We start from the raw sequence: 19,230 nt of genomic DNA, 5'->3' as shown, positions 1-19,230 counted from the left end.
ATTTCAGCAATAGGCTACCACATCAATAGCTTTCAGAATTAATAAATACAATTACATTGCACAGTTTACATGTTACTGGACTACATAGAGAATTTTCCACATCATAGGCAAAACTCAACTCTACATTCTCTGCTGCACTAAGGGATAAATCGATTACAGCTCCCAGTGAATACCACAGCCTGCCCCTGCTTTGCTCTAACTAGCTAAATGCAAAATCATTGTTCACTTTATCACATTCCTACTGAACAGGAGAAGTTGACCCAGTATTTTGGGCAGGTACTGCTTGTTATGCTAATGGTTGTATGGATGAGGGGACTGCTTTTTTATACACCATGGGGTGTCAAGCAGAACCTTAACTTGAGTTAAAGTAACTCCTTGTTCAGGAACCAGAGTAAATTATCTGTGATCCTTCTCTTGCCATCTTCTCATCGCTCGCTGTTCTCACTCCTGACAGCAAACTGCTCCCACTGCAGCAACCTCAACATTTTTAGGGAGGTTCAAGCATCTCACAACAAGCAATTCTGGCTCCAATTCTTGCAGCTCCACCATCAGTCATGATGAAGAACATCACTGGGGATCAGAATTTTTTGTAGGAGTTTTAATGCAAGTGATGTCCTGTGCAATGCTGTGAGATCATGCTGTTGCCCTGGGATGACCAACAGCAACTTCTGCAGCACTTCAAACTGACAGCAGTCCTTTCTGTTTGGTCCAGCAACATCAGGGTAACTGCTGGASAGAAAAAGCCAAATTGCTTTAACTCCTCAGAGGAGCCTAAAATCAATGAATGGAAAGAATTCAATAGCTATTCATAGCTTTTCGACAGAATTATCCAAGATATTTTTAAGCCTCTCCTTCTGCAGATCTGTCACTTCATTTCTTGGCTTTTATCCAAATCATGCYTTTCCATCATTTTGCCTTGATTATAGGACCCAGAGCCCATTAACCTTTACTTCATTGTTTGGGAAATAACAGGTTAAAGGAAACTCCAAAAGGTTGCTTTCATCCAAATGTCCTGGCACAGAGAAATTACATTAAACAATGATAGGGAAGTCAAATGGAAGGGAGGTAGTAAATTCTAAATGGTATTTAATAACAGACCAACAGAAAATATAATTAGACATGGGGTATGGGGTGAATTTTCAAATAGCTTATAAAGTGTAATTAATCACCAGCTCCACCACTTTTTCTCCCCTTTTTAGATCAAATATTGATCTCTGTTCAGCCTTAACTACATCAAGCCAAAACCAACACTGCCTGTGTTTTATGCTGATTTTCCCCAGAGCATCTTGATAGGTTATTTGACAGACAATATTTTAATTCATGTTCCAAAAAAYCAAATTCCTGCTTAGCCTTTTACCTCTCAGGCATAATTTTAACCCCTTGCCTTTCTGAAGGGAATGTTATYTGTGTGCTCTGGCAGAAAACATGGAAAATTGCATCAGTTAGTGCATAACAGCTACAGTCACCTCAGAGCTTTACAGCATGGGCTACAGTCTCCTGTACTCTAAGGGATATTTTGATACCACCTCAATTTGTGCTTTTTGTGACCTTTTATCACAAAAATAGAATCAAACTGAGCTCCAGACAGAGCAGAGCCACAGTTTGTATTCAGAAAGGCCAGTGGTTTACCATGCACTATTCCATCTGGGGCTCATTAAGAATGATTTCCCCCTGTTTACACTTTGAGATTAGCTCAGAACTTTGAGGCAGTCACTCCATTTTCAGTTTTCATACACTTTAAAAAGAACGATAMACATAGAAGTGACAGGAAATTTGAAACCAAGTTGTGGTAAAATTCTAGAGAAAAAAAGAAGTTTGTCATGTAACAGTTGTGATGTTGAGAGTAACAGAGCGTGGACAGAGCCAAGACTCTGCAATTTCCACATTTGCATGGAGTGGAGCTTCAGGTTAGCAATGCTCATTTATCCAGCTCTCCCTGTATTCAGGATTTCTGTTAGACACATGAAACAATAACTTTTCTTTGCTAATAACAGACATCTCATCTACCWTTGCACATGRCTGGAGAGTTCCCTGCYCTAACAGATGATACAGCTTCAAAAYCTGCTTTTCACAGTACAACAGACCAGGGACATTTTTTTCCTCAGCACAATTTTTTGTGATGCTTTTGGACACGGTTATTACTTTTTATCAATGGTACTACTTATTAGGAGACACCAAAAACTGCAGCAGSAAACTCACTCAAGGTAATGTCACAAACTTAAAGTGTCAAGTGGGAGTTCTGAAGGGTTTAGCAAAGTGCTGCTACTTCTTTCAATAAGGATGAACTGCATTCTTTATCCAAAATTGCTGGATAACAGAAAGATTTTTGTCTTTTGGTTTCCTATAAAAAGTAACTCAGAAACACGGTTCACATGGGAYTCTTCTAGCAGCAGATACTATTTGAAATGTTACTTTATAGGCTTGTGACCACTTCCATTGCATTACCTTAGTCTCACCACACCATCACAGCTTGCTAAAATATTTTCAATAGWCCTGCTTTAATAATAGTTTATCAGAGATGGCATAAATAACACCTCTACCATTTTAGTTAATTAGTACATAAAACAAACCTTTCAGGTTCCTAGAGACAATTTATGAAGATATTATTCAGGACATTGTTTGGACCTAAAAGGAACACACTTCTAACAATTGCAGATTTTGATCAGAAAGACCTTTATTAAAAAAAAAAAAAAAAAAAAAAAAAAAAAAAAAAAAAAAAGAAGAAAAAAGAATTTAAAAAAAATGGAAAAGATCTGTTTCACTTGGAGCCTGGATGGCTGGAGAGAGACATACATATCTACCTGGAATGAAACAATAATTACACCATAGCAGATCTATTTGTATTTTATCAGTCCACCCACACTGTTACCATAAACACCAAATCACCATTTCATCCATGGAAGGATTACCCTCCATTTTTTCTAAGCACTGAAATATGAAGAACAGGTGTTTGGATTTAATTTCAAATGAGAAATGCAGCTTTTGGCAGGAAACAGTTTAGCAAATGGAGAAGGCCAAAACATGGAGATTTGTTGGCCTGTTCCTCTGTTTACTTCCAGCAATATGACATTTGCAAGTCTCCTCAATAAACACTAATGCAAAAATGGAGATGGAAGTGATCAGATAAACATAAACAGGGATGAGACCCTGAAGARTATTCTCAGCTCTGCTGATACACAGAGAAAATCTTTGTTTGCCTCAAAGGCATTCTTTTCAAATGAAAATGAATGAGTTAAGCAATGCTAAATACTTTGCAACACTAAATGCTGAGTGATTTAAGACTTGATTTTGTGTCCACAGACGACAAAGGGTTGACTTCATGGCTTGTGTTCATTGCTTTGTTCAGATAGGTCCTGGCTTGTAGGGTATTTTTTTGAAGGTTCTCTATCAGCCAGAGTGTGAACATGGACATGTTGGACACTTCACAATAGGGACAAACAATATGTTCAACTYATCACTGGTAATTCGTAAARCTAGAAGGACATATCATGTATTGTAGCTAAAAAATCATTAGGATTAAGATTGTCAGTGTATTACAGCTGAATAACCAGCGGCATAGTTCCTACACAATTATAAGGACAGAGCAAAACAGAAAAAAACCCAGCTCATAAAAATAAAACAAAGGAAAAAAAAAGCCAAAATGAAAAGCAAAAAGCACAGAACAATAGTCTATTTAACTTAACCTCTTGAACTTTGTCATTAGGCTTGCTGTTCTATTGTTGCTACTGCTTTAACTTGCTTGCTTTCTTTTTGGGGTTTACTAACAACACTCAAGAAGTTAAGTCAAACATTCTTCAGAGAATGAAAATACAATTATAAAGAATAATAATAAAAAAGAAATAAAGAGCATGGTTCAGCAAATGTAGATTGTWTTGGGAGCCAGGCACCATTCCCAGCCCTTCCACTCACCCACCATGTAATTAAGGGCAAATCTTTTCACTGCTCTAAACAATTCAGTTCTCTGTCTGCTGTCTCCTTATAATTTTTGGCAGCCTAAAGAATAATATTTGTATATCCTCATACATACATATATACATATGTGTGTATGCCTGTGTGTATATATACACACTGCATGGCACTGAAGGATTCATTTAGAAGCTATAAAAATAATAATAATCATCATCATTGTCAGCTGTAGTTTAAATAATAAAATAGGAAATAGCCTGAGCAGATTTTTTTAGAGTACTAATAAATAAAAACTTTCTAAAAAAACACAAGTAAACAAAACCCCCCCAAATAAACACCCCCCCCCCCAAAAAAAAACCCCAAAACAAAAAAAACACAATTCAGAACCACCCATTTTAGACCTAAAATCTCACCAAAAACTGGAAGCAAAACCTCTCCAGACCAAACCACACAAAATGTATCTAAATTAGATCTATTTGGCAACATATTTCTAGTACTACCACAATACATACTGCTGCCAGACATCTAGGGATTTCATTCCATAAACACACCGATGATCTTAAAGCAATTGAATTGAACTCATACAGGAAATTATAAATACAAAGAACACCTCACTGTCAAGAAAGGAACACTTCTGAAATCACAAGTGTTTAATTTGTAACCTCCCAGCGTTGATCCCTGAGGAGAAGCTACTTAAAATCTTCCACAGACAAGCACAAGAACTAGGACTGACAAGTGGACATCAGACAGATGGATAAACGAGTTTTAATGGCAGTAGTTTCATGGCCCTTCATTTTTCATCTCAGGGATATAAATCTTCCCCCTTAGGTGAATGTACTTCCATCTCTTTGCCATCCTGCACCTTTCTTCCCTCCCAATCTCTTTTAGCAACCYACCTCACCTGGCAGGGATAGTTCATAGCAAAACTATGGGCTCACCTKTATTTAACTTTCAGATCTGCTGCATTCATTTCAGGGACCAAAGAGGTGCTTGTRTGTCTGAAACCTTTAATTGTTCCAGGTATGCTGACATATCTAACAGATTAAACTGCAAAGTTAATCTCATGTAGCTCCTTCCATCACCAGAGTTGCTCCTAAATGACTTTAATTGGTTAGTGACTGTTTGTTTTTTTTACAAATATGTGTATGGTATGATCCAGGTTATTTTAGATCTGTTTTTATCTTCTCCCCTTTGCCTGGTGCTCCCTAATAGCAGGTACAGGGCTTTCACAGGCTGTTAAACAAAGGGATGGTTCCTGGACTACATAACATCTGCACCACTCACCTTTCCACCCTCATCAAACCTTCCCACRTGAAAAAACCATTCTCGAGAGCAGAACCAGGTTGGCATGATCACAGTAGGTCCATGAGAGGTAAACACCTGGGAGAGAAGTAAAAAAAGCCAGCAGTTAACAGAATGTCAAACCCAGCATTTGTTGAGGAACAAAACAGATCTTACACATTCACCTAAAATTATGCCTATGCATAACCTTCAGCAATTTTAAGCACTGAGAAAAGCAAGTGCTGGAAATTCAGTATGTGCTTAGTGTTGAAAGTGCAGTGTGCACCAGAACCTCTGAGGTGCCACAGCCCAAAAGGTGAGTCTTGTTCCTGCTTCAAAATCCATGACCTTCTCTTCTATCCCAAGCTGCAACACACACAGAGTACTTAAAACTTTTTTCCAAATTTAGAGTATTATACTGGAGTTGGCACTTTATCTATAATGATGATGTTGATATTGAAGGGAATGAATTGAGAAGCCTCGTGGAAAGTTAAAGTTCTTAAACTGAACCCTGCAACAGTTGAGCATTATTTTTTTCCCATTTTATATTCCTTATACATATATTCAGTAAGAACTTTCCTTGATCTTTTATTTCTGCCAAAACCACTTAAATCCTAATCAAGATTGGACAAGGAAAATGCATTGTTTCAAACATTACCTGAGTACTATGGATTTGCTACCCAGGAGTACCTATGATAAAAGGTTGTTGGAAAGGAAGAGCTTTACGGAGAGAAAAGGGAGTGACTATTAATTTAATCCTCTTCACTTGTGACAGCCAAGAACTATACAAATGGGTCTTTGGAGTTTTAAACAAACTTCTTGAAAATACAATTGTGAAATAAGCCAGAATGTGGATTACAGAAAGTAAACTTCTTTCTTTTAGCCCAAGATGAAGAATCCAGGCAAAGAAGAGACTGAACCTGACAAACACAATGTGCCAAGTGAAGGCAGAGCTTGTGCCTGCTTCCAATAGCGACACAGAAACAACAGAGCACACCATGGGTAATGAAGGCAGAAGAAACCAACTTCACAATTATGTCAGTCAAACACAAATGACAATGCTGATCTTATAAGCTGACAATTTCATAGCATGTTACAGTGGTAATGTTAATATCCCTGTATAGTTGAAGTTCTTAAACATAAGAGCATGAGTGTACAATTGTCACATGCATCTCGGTATCTGTGTTTTAAAGGTGCTCCTCTGGATGCCAGCCTKAGGGAGCTCCACAAACTCTTCTTATGTCTGGCAACTTCCATTTCCACAGATAAATATGGATTTAAAATAAAATGTATTTGTAAAAATACAAATACAAACATTTAAATCAATCATCCAAATTAATTAGATTAGAAATCTAATCAAAATTCAACAGATTACCTATTCCTACTTTTCTTATGGGCAGTGGCCCTACCACGGGTATGGCTCCAGGGTGAAGCACACAACATGCCAGCTCCAGGAACACCAGGACAGAACTTCCCTGTCCCTAAAGGGATCCTAGGGCGACTCATTTTCATACAAACATTTCAATTCTRGGCACTCACACTCAGTCAGAACAATCTTATCACCTAATGGCTGTGGCTTAACCCATCAGCAGGTCACCCAGAGCCAAAATACTCCAGTTCAGAGGTGCTAAATGTAAAAAACTCCCCTGAAGAGTCTGTGGGAGCTGAAARACTCAACACAATCCCAGAAAACCAGAGCAGACCTGATTATCCAGTACATGGTTATTAGCTCCAGATCAATTATAAGGGCAATTGAGTATGGTCTGAACCAAACAATGAGCAAACAGTAATCCCAAAGAAAACAGCACTARGAAGAAAAGCGAGGCCAGAGGGCATTGCACTGAATCTCATTTCTGAATGAAACAAAAACTTCAAAAGGAAGTCTTGAGYCCATCGGTACATGTGAAAAGTGTTTGAAGAGGCCAGAAAGAGCATTTCCTCAGAGCTGTCAGTTCATCAGACAACATAAATGCACTTCACCTTAGAGATGGAGCTTGATGCAATGAGCCATGCTCGTGTGCAAAGAACATATCCCAAACATGTTAGATAATGTGTGTTCCACTGACATAGATACTTCAGTGAAACCAGATAGAATAAATCTGAAAAATTTGAGAAAAAACACACGAAAGCCACTTATGTTAAACAGATGATGCAATGAGGATGAGGATGAGGATGGTGATTTTATAATAGACCATCACACACTGCATACACTGACATCTTTCCTAAATGCAGCCGTGTTCTCTGACTTGCTCTCCATCTCAGGAGAAATACCAGAGGAGACTCAGGYAAAACAGAGACTATTGGTGCCACACATGAATCTTATCCTGCAAGAAAGTCTTTAATCCTGTACAGCATAGCAGCTGACATTCAATGAATTGGCAAATAAACTTTTTCTAACCAATATTTATAGTGCAACATCAAAACTAACTTTAGGACATTTATTTGTGCTGCTGTCATGAAGGACAAATTYACACCATCTTGTTCCTTGCTAAGTAACAATAGCTTTCATGAGGCTGAAATTTTGTTGTTGTTGTTGTTGTTAGTTTGGTCTTCAGCTGAATCTTCTAATTCAACAGACCATAAAATCAGCAGTGCTACCACGAAGAAGGTTATAGGAAAACAGGGCACCAAGTAGAGAGAACAAGACCCTTCTTYTCAGCAGCAGTAGAGATAATCCAGAAACAATCTTTAACCTGATAAAACTGCTAGAACTCCAGATTTCCAGCACATTAACATTATTAGAAAAGCTCTCCCAATCATCCTGCCTCTGGCTACACACCCCAGTCACACTGGCACTCACCTGACCCTATGATGGATCAGAGCACTACATYAGTACAAAGCTATTATTTTCCTTGTTTTTGTGTTAGTTTTCTACAGCCTCAGTTCTCTGAATCAGTTCACYGTGGGGTCAGAGTAGCAATACCACTGACACACTGGAGAGGGAAGGAACAAGCTTTGGAGAGGAAAACAAGCCCTCCCTTTTTGGTGAGTGCCCACAGTTAATCAGTCCAGCTGCAACATAAAACTGCATCCTCTGAATACTCTCTCTGACGGGAGGAGAACTGGCCAGGAAAAACACTGACTCCTAACAACTGTTCTGAAACACCASGGCATCTGCCAAACTTCTGAAAACCACCTTCCAGAGCTTTTGAAATTTTATCTTCAGGAGAAAAAAAAATAACCTCAACCTCCTGCACTTTGGAAATTCTGTATTTCACCTTGGTTTAGTCTGATGGGAAAATTTACTGTGTATTTCTTTTTTGTCTGTTCTTGTCATAAAACTCTTGCCAAGGTGTTAAAAAATGATCAATTCACCTTATTCTGTTAAAAACCCTGCAATTTCTCACTTCATGAGACTGACACTCTAGATTTTATCCATAAATCTTTTAGATTACACGGATTGGAACGAGAGACAAAGATGACAAGCTCTCCTTAACTTGAAAATCAATCAAAAATAGAATTTGAATGATGGTGCCGTGAACTTCCTTGTTTAATTTTCTTGGAAATTTTCTCCAACTCTGCTTAACAAATATCTTGTGTCACTTTGGAACATCAGTGGATTTTCAGACCTCCTTGAGTAATTAATTCAGTTTACTGGAGAGCAGGTTGGACCTGTGAMCCTTTCACACACAGCTGGATTGAAATTTCAATGCTTATTAATAATACTTGTTATTAATTACAGTACACTGTATGCTGTGAAAATTATCTAAATATATGATTTTGGTTGAATAAAACAAATATGCTAAAAAACAGTTACAGAGGTGTAGATTCAAGTATGAATCTGTTCATAATTGGAATTCCTGAAGAATAATACTGATATAACCTAAATGGAATCTATCTCCAGACAATGAGCACAAACTGCTACTTCAGCATCTTATTTACTAAATAATTTAGAACTTTTTATCATTATCTGGGTTTATTCCAAGGATCAAGTAGCAAGTAATTGAAACTGGTTTGTTCTTGTTCAGTATTTGGCTAYTGAATTACATCCAACTGTTACACAGATTCTCTGAAAATAAATCTAAAGAATACAAAGAGTTGATAAAGTGACTTTCATTGTTGTGTTTTCAGAGCTGTCAACAGCACATGTAACTCTGGTTCCCACTGATGCTCACTGCAGATCATGTCAGCATTCAGTGCAAAATTTCAGTTTTAATGAAATTTCTCTACAGAGAAAGGCATTTGTGTGTTTACAGTAACTTCTCAAGGAAAGTTCTATTTCCTGAAGCAGCAAATCAAAGTCTAACAGCAGTGTGACAAAAGCAGACATGCAGATGGYTAAACAACCTTATCACATCAGATATCCTCGTGCCATGCAGAACACAGAGGGAAAACAGGCAGTGCACAAGAGCAGCAGATTTAATCATGGGCTCAGACTGCTTTCCAAAGCAACAAGGTAATTCCCCAAAATACACTACACRTTTAATTCTACCCACGCTACAGCAGTTTTCAAAATTATATCCACACAAGTCAAGGATTAGAAAGAATCTCCTCTGTTGAGATAAATAAAGCTTTGTAATATCCAAGGTCTTACACTGACACTTTAGAAGGTGAAAAAGAAAATAAATCCCACGGTGGAGGGCCACAATGATTTTGTAAGCTGTAGGCAGACCATGGACTAAAGGACATCATTCCTGACCTTGAAACAGTGATGTGTTTTGATACCTGTGCATTAATTCAGCAGTTAATGTACCAGGACCTTGTTACTAAAGTGTACCAGGTTTACATCCTGAATCAGGAATGTGTGTGTGTTAGTGTGAGAGAAGAGGTTCAGAAGACAGGGAAGAGAAAAATAGACTCTTCTTACTTCAAAAAAGTATTGGGCAAATAAGGTTTTTCAAGAGAAAATAACTGCAACAAGCTTTATGAAGCTTTTAGTAACCTAAACCGCCGGTGTGGTATGGATTATATGCAATTAGTTTATATTGTACTGAACTGTGGTACGCTTCCCTAGGCCTGTACAAATAACTGCCTGTGTCACCTCATCACTGCAAGCTTCCAGAGCAGCTGAAAATCCTYCCCTAAAGAAGCTGGAATCTGGCAGAGCAAAAAGTAGATTATAGAAATAAACTATACCTCACCTCTCTGYACTGAAGGGCTGATATATGTACTAATTCTGGTGCAGGCCTGAATAAAAATCAGTAGCATTTAAMCTTCACAATCCCAAACTCTGCTAAGCAACAAAACTAATCAAAAAGAGTACAAGAGTCCTGAGAASTGCTAATGCCAGTGAAAGCAGAGAGCATTCAGCACCTCTGAGAAGCTATTCCTGCTCCTGGAAAATTCATGGCCTACAGCTCCCCATGATTTCCTCTGGATTTAAGCCTGAATAAAGGCTGGGATGTTTCACAATTTGCAGGAAACACAGGCTCTGTAAGAACAGAACCAGTGAGAGGAGCTGTGAGATGATGGTTACTCTTAATGCAAAAGGGACATGGGAGAAATGTAATGTAATGGGAGGAAAGCTGGGGGAGAAAAGCTGAATGAAGCTCAGCTTGAAAATTSGCAACAAGAACTTTGAAACTGTAAAAACCTCTCTGAATCCTCACAGTTTATCACAATTCTAGTGCTTTTCACCAGGACATTCGCTTTCAGAAAAATACAACAGTCCTCTTCATAGCTATGTGACCATTATATCAAAATACAGATTTTTTTTTTTTTTTTTACAAATAGTAATCCTTATGTTAAATTAAATTTCAGTACCAAGTCTCTGCAATGAAACCACCACCTGAAATGAGTAAGAGGCTGTGTATCAGCAGAGCATCACCTCCTCCTGACATCTCTGGCTACAGCAGAGCCCCACAATAATGAAATGCTGGGTAAAGCCTGCTATAGGCTACTCTGTACCCATGTTTTTAAATTTTCTTAGAATTTCCAGCTGAAAGTAAAACTGTTTACAAACATGCTAGAAGTAAATATATTAACTTTGGGTTTCCAGTCCAATACCTATGGATTGAATTGGCTGTGGCTCTGCTTTATGTGAGCCAGCCCCTGSCAGCCCCATTGTGTGGGATAATTGAGAGCCWACCATACTGTGAATATCTCTGTTTTGTAGCTGAATGCCCAAGAGCAAGCACCATTCTTCTGGTCTTTTTTAGAGCTTTTCTCTATTAATGACGATGAATTAACCTCCTGCTCAAGCCAGAACAATAGCTGCATGCAAAGAAAATAGCCAGTATGATTTTAGCATGACTTTTTTTGGTGAGGGGGAGGTCTGTAGGCTACTAAAAGTGGTCTTTGCAACATCCRTGCCTTAACAAGTCTCTCTGATTCTTGGAGAGTTTCCAATATTTGAAGAGTCAAGTATTTACAATGGAAGAATTACTCCATCCAGTAAAATAACGCATTCTGCACCAAGAGATTGTTTTTTTGTGCTGAGGTTTACTACAAAGGAAAGAAAATAATCTGCTTAAAGTCATATTGGCAGGTCCTGAATTGTAATTAGAACAAACAAGGAAGTTGCTAAGAAACAACACTGACCATTGTTGTAAAGTAAGTCATAAAAATTACCTTTCCATTTGACTTGTGGACATGCCATTTAGAATTTTCACAAGATGAARACTGAATTGGTCTTTCATATTTGTGACTTATTAGATAGCATTTAACAGATGACAATATAGACAACAAAGGTATCTCCCTACATGGTGTATAGCTAAAAAATAAAATTATTCTGCCTCTTAAAAGTCCGTGATGCTATGTCCACAATGAACAAGCKTCCCTAAAAATGTGCTAGCAAAGAGGAAAACAAATTCCTATAAAAAGCAACACATGAAATTTTTCTACATACCAGGTCCCAGAATTAATGTTCAGCTGAAATGTGAGCAAACCTCCGGGCAAATCTCAGCTTCAGCAAATTTTAAAATGCAGGTATTTTGAGAGAGAAACATGAAACACTTTTGAGTGGTCAGGATTATCTGAGAATGTAACATATCCTTCATACTAATGCTCACTGATTCTCCTTTTCAAATAAAAACTTGTGCTATWAAAGTTTTATGCAACCTGGAAGTGGAAGACACATGACCCTCAGTCATATGAAAGAAATACAAGCATCTTATAAACAAGCATCAAACCAGGGAAGGAGATCACTTTTGAATTTTAGAAGATCAGCTACATGCAAGAGACCCAAAGCAAAAATATTAAATATTCGTCTAAACTTGCTGTATTTATTCCAATAGAAATCGTATTTGTTTTGTGGTTTTTTTCCCCTCTACAGACTTTTACCCTTTAGAGAAGGTAAAAAGAGAAAACTTAGATCAGATCTCAAACTACAGATTCAGATTATCTGATTAACAGCTGCGATARCAGAATGTTTTCTTTAGGAAATCAAAGCAAACTTTACCCTAAATCTCYCCCTCATGTCTTCCATCATATTGCAAGTCTCTGGGGAGTATCAAAGCACCAAATGCATTCCAGTGCCTTGAGATTGTTTGATTTGAGTCCTGTAACACTTCAAAACTGTGAATGGAAGAACAAAGAAAAGACAGAAAACAAAAATGTATTTTAGAAAAATAAATGTCACTGCTAGTGCAGAAAYAGTAACAGCAGATTTTACAGAGGGAAAAAGTAACATCCCAGGGTTCTGTTTTACATAAACGGCCTAACATTAGCCTTCTGCACACTGTCTCTAATCTTATACCCCACAATCACTTTCTCATTGTGAAATAAATACATATATATATATACTGAGAATATAAAAAAACCCAGTACATCATCAACAGTTTTTACACACACATACGTTTTTGATAATGAAAGTGACCCAATCCATTTCCAGAACCCAGCAATCTCTTACAAGAGCTTGTTTTTCAACAGTGCAGAAGAGAAAACTGGAAAGACCTCAACCAACCCTGAGCATTCAGAGAGATAAAAATTAAGTGCCCATTAATTTGTAAAAGTCTGAGACAAACCAGAAATGAGAGCACTACAAAGCYTTCCCCTGCTATCTGCATTCTCCTCTTTCAGCCTCTCTAATAACTTGTTGATGGGGGGGGGGGTTTATATGTGGGATTTGATTCTGTTGGTTCTCTCCCTAACCCTTCCCAGCCAGAAACGTGAGCAATATTTGCTTTAATTTGTGGCTGACTCCAACCTCCAAACTCTCACAACATGGGCAGCTTGAAGTCCCACTGTATCTCTGTTTCAGCAATATGAATCTGATAAAAAGCAAAGTACAGCTAAAATGTTCAAAGAATTAAGAGGAACCCAACTGTGCTATGCATACCAAAAATCTTTTTCACATTCTTTTTTAGTATTTTCTTCTTATCCTCTCCTGAAGAAATATTTACACCAAAAAGACAGTAGATATGTACTATACAGCCCTCAGCATCCACCATCAATAAACAGTAATGGCATCTGCATTAAAGGGTCTTGCTATATCAAAGAAAAATTATTAATAACTATCTAAAGGAAACCAACTGAATCAGAAAAGAAAACATTGATTTTTCATTTGCCAAGGGGCTGAAAAATCAGTGGAGGAAGCAGATGCTAGTATTTTACTCAATGTAATTWAAAATTTGAAAACAGAACAGCAGTTTTGGCTATACTGAAACATGGTTGTACTGAAACCAGCTGGGAAGGATCTACGAAGCAGCTCTTGTGATTTATATCTTTGAGAGCWTCATGGGTCACTCAACATAAACACCCCTGTTTGTCTCACACATCCWGATAAAAATGATTAAGATTTAAATGAGGTTTCAAGTCTCTGAACTACAAATTCTGAGAAAAGGTAGTATAACACAAAAAAAAAAAAACCCCACAATAAAAAAGTATCTTAGAAATACTGTGGTTAAAAATATTTAACAATTATTTGCCTGTCATTCCTTCACAGAATTTAGATAAAAGTTTTGATAATTTTCCCCAAATTCCCCAAAATTTTGCAACAAGAACTTTGCATGTGCTACTTGTAAGAATAAAAGAAGATAAAGCACAGCAATCCACAGGAACTTAGAGCAAAGCTGTCTCTGTATTTTTTCCTAATMATCATTGATGATGTAGGTTGGTCCAATCTTTCCTACAGCAACAGAAGACACCAGTTTGGACATTCCTGGTGGGAACAGCAAAACTCTCTGCCAGCATGGATGGAGTGYTCAGTGTCACCTTACTGGTGACTGAGCAAACCAGTCACAGTGACAAACAACAACTCTCAAATTCAAGTACAGTGACAGCATAACAAAGAGTGAAATCAGTTTTCCCCACAAGGCTTTATCCAGCTAAGCTTTGTATTAAGTAAAATCAATATATCAACAATACTTATTCCTCTTTCTTATAAAATATGCATCATTCTTAATATCTGTTGTATTAAGACATTATGACTTCTCCTATTTTGACTCATCTACTGTAGTCTATGAGAAATTAAACTTCTAATTAAAAATATGCATGATTTCTAAACCTGAAATTCTGAGTCCCTGTGCAAGATGGGGGAAAAAAAAAAGATATTTCTAGAATTCACACACCTCTGCCCTGCAGCATCCCTGAACACTCAGCTGCTCTTGGCCAGCACGGGCAAGTCTGGCTGTTCAGAACCCCTTCATGAATCATTTCAGTGAGAAAAGACTTCAATGTCCTTCCCTGCACTGCATAAGAAACTCAGGAATTAGGCCCCCATGTTTGGGTTCATAATACCCAACAGCAGCACTATAATCTCTTTTTGGGCATCTCTGCCTTTCTCAAAACTGCATCACTTCACAAGCTGATGCTACATATAAATAAATCACAGAACCAGAAGTACCCACACAGGGCAGTAATAGAGTCCAARTTCCAAAATCACTAAAACCTCAGAAATAACCTATTAAATCCTGATTCAGGAAACCATTCCTTCAGTAGCATGTATGCAGGCAAGCTGCAAATGTTTAAATATTTAGCTAGGTTGAGACATTMATGAACAGCAATTTTTCATACAGGCACATGTGTTATTCTGCCCCAGAAAAATTGTTTTGAGATTGGAGGGAGAAAAAAAGCAGCTTTTAAAGAGAAAATGGATCTTGAAAAACMGGCTAATTCATCTATAAAAGACAGATATTTATGTTGTGAAGGTTACTCACATCATCTCCATTAGCACCAAGTCACCTTTTCTAATTTGAAATCAGGAAAAGAGCAGCAAGCTGTGATCTCCCAAAATCGACTGAAACATTTTAGCCACACAGCCAGTTTCATGACAGTAAAAATCACCTCCCCCTTCAAAAAAACCCACAAACCCAACTTCAAATACTGCCAAAAATGATAAAACTAAAGGGGTATAATACCTTCAGGACTTGTTATTCTGGCAAAATTCAACTAACACTGTGAAAAATAAAACCCCAGGCCTTTGAAACCCTGTCTGGGTCAGTGGGACAATGGTCACTGAGGTACCAGCCACAGAGAAGGAACTCAAACAGCAGTTCTCTGGTCTCAAACCTCCAAACTCAGCAACAGCATTCCTAAACAAAAAGAATACTGACTGGCAAGTCTTGCTAATGCAAATGAAGAGGAGACATTGCTTCTTTAAAATTCATGGAACATGAAAAGTTGTCCTGTTCAGTCAAAATTTCTATTTGTTTTCCTATTTCATTGAAACATGAGAAAACCTATTACAGGAATAGAGAATATGGTGCTCCACATTATTGCTGCTATTTGTATTGTACAACTGCCATGGGGGATGAGAAAAGAAAATATCCTCTAAGCTGAGAAAAACCTCCCTTTGAAGCAGACATGCCAGTACCAGAGGAAGCAAGGGAAGAACACTCACTATAATCCATACACACACTCTGGGTGCTTCCCTGCACCAGGTGTGCCAAGATTTTACCATTGCAGCAAGTGTGACACTTCAAGCACTTTAATGTGAATTGGGTTGTTTATAATAACCTCTTCCCTTCATTTCCAAGGGGAATTTCTCACATGTTTCATACTGTGCCATGATACTGTGTTTATGCCAGCTGCCACTTAGGAAAGACATAAACCAGGTTTATATACAATATCTGCAAAATGTAAAGTTAATAAACGTTACCAAGCAGCTGCACAATGTTTTAAGTTCAATGGAAGACTGTTTGCACTTATATCAGTGAAAATCTAGACTACCTTTGGTGACTTCAGTGGAATTGCTGCATCAAGTGCATAAGTGGATGGGATATTTGCACTTCTGATCCATCRTACACATCTGATGTACCTACAAGATCCCCTGCAGGCACACAGAGGGTCTCTGGGAGGGAGAAGGTACATTAGTTCAGGTGTGGTGCCACACCAAGCCTGGACACAGGAGTTCCAGTCACACTGGGGAGTCAGCAATGTTAATTCATCACTGTGATAAAACTCATTGCCATCAAATGTGCCAAYGTACCCAGAAGAGCAGCATTTCTGCTGCAATGGCCTGTCCAAACCCCACGTCATTTGGACCATATCTGAAAGTTTTTAAGGAAGTGTAAATATTTTAAAGCACAGCGGCAGTTAAAAAACTCCCTTTTTTATATATGCTGAGCAAAATAGAATAAATAGACTGTTTCAGTTGGAACAGACTTACAATGATCATCCAGTCCCACTGCCTGAGCACTTTGGGGCTGACTAAGTTAAAACATGGTATTAAGGTACTGTCCAAATATCTCCTCCACACTGACAGACTGGGAGTATCAACCACCACTTTGAGGATGCTAGTCAAAAAAATAACAGACACTTTTATTTTATTACCACCAAAAGATGATTGGACAAGTTTTACTCAGCCTCATCATATTATTTTGGATATTTCTGTGACAGGCTGGGCTTATTCTCAATTTCCAAGTTGTAAAGTTTCCAACTTCCACGCTTTCAGCCCGGATACATTTCTGCACATCCTTTCCCTTGGCGCTTGCCCTGCTAATTCCATGGAGCCCCACTCTGGTCATCCCATGCCATCCCATGCCATCCCATGCCATCCCATGCCATCCCATGCCATCCCATGCCATCCCATGCCATGCCATCCCATCCCATCCCATCCCATCCCATCCCATCCCATCCCATCCCATCCCATCCCATCCCATCCTTCCTGAGTGCCTGGTCCCACAGCAGCCCTTCAGTGCAGTGGGATCAGGAGAAGGCAGCAGTTTGCCTCTCACATCACTCACAAATGCCTTAAAACTTCCTTTCAGGGAGCACAAAACAAACCAGCTGTCCTTTGAAAGAAAAGGAAAGGAATATAACAAGATCTTCAAGAAAACAAAAAAGAATGAAAGAAAAAAAAATGGAGAAGACTTGAAACTTCCTCTGCTGTCACAGCTGTTCTGGGCCTYGAATTCTGTTTAAATATTGTTCAGTCTAACAGTCAAACATTCAGAAGAACATATTGCATTTGCTGGGCAACAACCATCGTGCCTGGGCTCACTCATTTCTGCTGTACTGTGAGACCTATCACCTCTTCACATGAATTGAAGTAAATAAAGGAAAAGAAGCTTATAAGACCAATGTAATGGTCTAAGTATATTTTGCAAAAGTACACTAATACGAGCTATAATGCTATGGAGTTAATTAACAAATTTTTAGTTAAAATAAAAGCATTTGTACCTTAAGGGGTTCCTGTATCTTTGGAGCTACACAAATGATTATCAGGAGAGCTTTCAGTGATTCAAACCAGCTTATTCAAGTTAAAATATACAATGCTTTCTTCCCCTAAAGTCAGGACAAACTTCCATGCCAAACCCATGGCACTTTATAGAAACTGCAAATTACACCAGCTTTGGTAGTAATTTACAAAAAGCAAATCTCAATTTTTACAGCATTAAACTAAACATAAGTCAGAAGGGTTACGAAAGCAGAATGTGTACATGGAGACAAATTTATTTTACACTGCAGTGTCTTAGCAGATGGTACTTTTAGAGGGAACCAACTTTTAAATCTCAAATTAAGTTTATCAGTGATACAAAAATTTGCTTTTCAAGCCCATTTCATTCACTTATGAAAAAATGTGTGGGTCAATGTTATTTTTGACTGAATCAAACTATGCATATTTTTGACAACCTTATTGTTTCACTCWTTTTTGCAGTCTTATCACCTGTTGTCACAATAGCCTTGTTCTATATTGTTCTAGACACAATTTCTTTTCTACTAAGAAAGSCTCATTGCTGAGACTAATAAGGTCAGTAATTGGTATTGTCCAATTCAACATCATTTCTCATTAGCCAGCTGCAAACTCAAGATACCCTCAGCACTGCAGCTGCTTCACAAATCCCACCACAATTCTAAACATCAACATTTGAAACAGCAAAAGAATTTAAAATMCAAATCCATTTCATAATAAAAAACATAATCTTGTCAGGAATGTCCTTTGTGTTCTAAATATTTTCATTCAGCTGAAATAAACCATTCCTGGACAAAACCAGGAAAGCAAGGCTTTCTAATGCAGGAGAGAATGAAAACCTTTSTGCCTTACTTTTGAAGCTATTCCTGAGCATGAAGCTTCAAAACCAGTCTCCACCAATCCAGTAAATGCTTCCCAGCTCCTGGAGGAGTTCTCCACAGGAGCTTTACAGCTTACTGTAAAGCCCCACAGCTTTACAGTAATTGTGGAAATGCAGAAATTCATCCTTTGCTACTGTGGGGGCCTGCGCTGTTATTAATTTTCAACAGCTGGAGCAAAGCATTACTTTGCCATTTTTACTGCTTTCCATAAACAAGAGGAATTGTCCTGAAAGACATTGGCCTGTGTCCCACAGCTCCAAGGCTCTGCAGTGTTGGGTGATGGGGAATAACGGGTTATACAGACACCAATATGATGAGCAATGATTCATTTATTTCTAATACAAGCTTTTTTTTTAATCTACTTTCATAAGCCAGCCTTTCTATATGATTAGCAATTATTCATTGGTTAATTTAATAGTTTGTCTATTACTTCTTAGCATATGATTGGTATATTTGCAAAAGCGTGCTTTGTATGCCTTGCAGTTTTCACTTAGTGTTTTCAGCATTTTGCTCCTTCTTCAATTGTTCTTTGTTTTTTCTTGCTTCTTACTATGTTTTTTCTTTACGGTTACTGCGAAGTACATGTTATACTGCTGCATTCACATATTTCTCATCTTCTTCTATTTCATCCTGCTTTATCTTGTAGTC

At 38.0% G+C, this 19,230-nt stretch overlaps 1 protein-coding gene across 1 annotated transcript in view; it reads right to left on the bottom strand.

Annotated features, from left to right (window-relative positions):
* B3GNTL1 (UDP-GlcNAc:betaGal beta-1,3-N-acetylglucosaminyltransferase like 1) overlaps window positions 1–19,230 on the bottom strand; it is a 117,863-nt gene that overhangs the window by 28,551 nt on the left and 70,082 nt on the right. Inside the window, exon 7 of the mRNA XM_057374056.1 lies at window positions 5,191–5,286. Coding sequence (XP_057230039.1) covers window positions 5,191–5,286 — 96 coding nt within the window. The remainder of the gene's footprint in view (window positions 1–5,190; window positions 5,287–19,230) is intronic.

This window comes from Malurus melanocephalus, unplaced genomic scaffold (genome assembly GCF_030028575.1).
Source record: "Malurus melanocephalus ecotype Western Australia unplaced genomic scaffold, MMel_1.1 scaffold_215, whole genome shotgun sequence".
Lineage (NCBI taxonomy): Eukaryota > Metazoa > Chordata > Aves > Passeriformes > Maluridae > Malurus > Malurus melanocephalus.
This window is presented reverse-complemented; position numbering and strand designations above follow the sequence as displayed.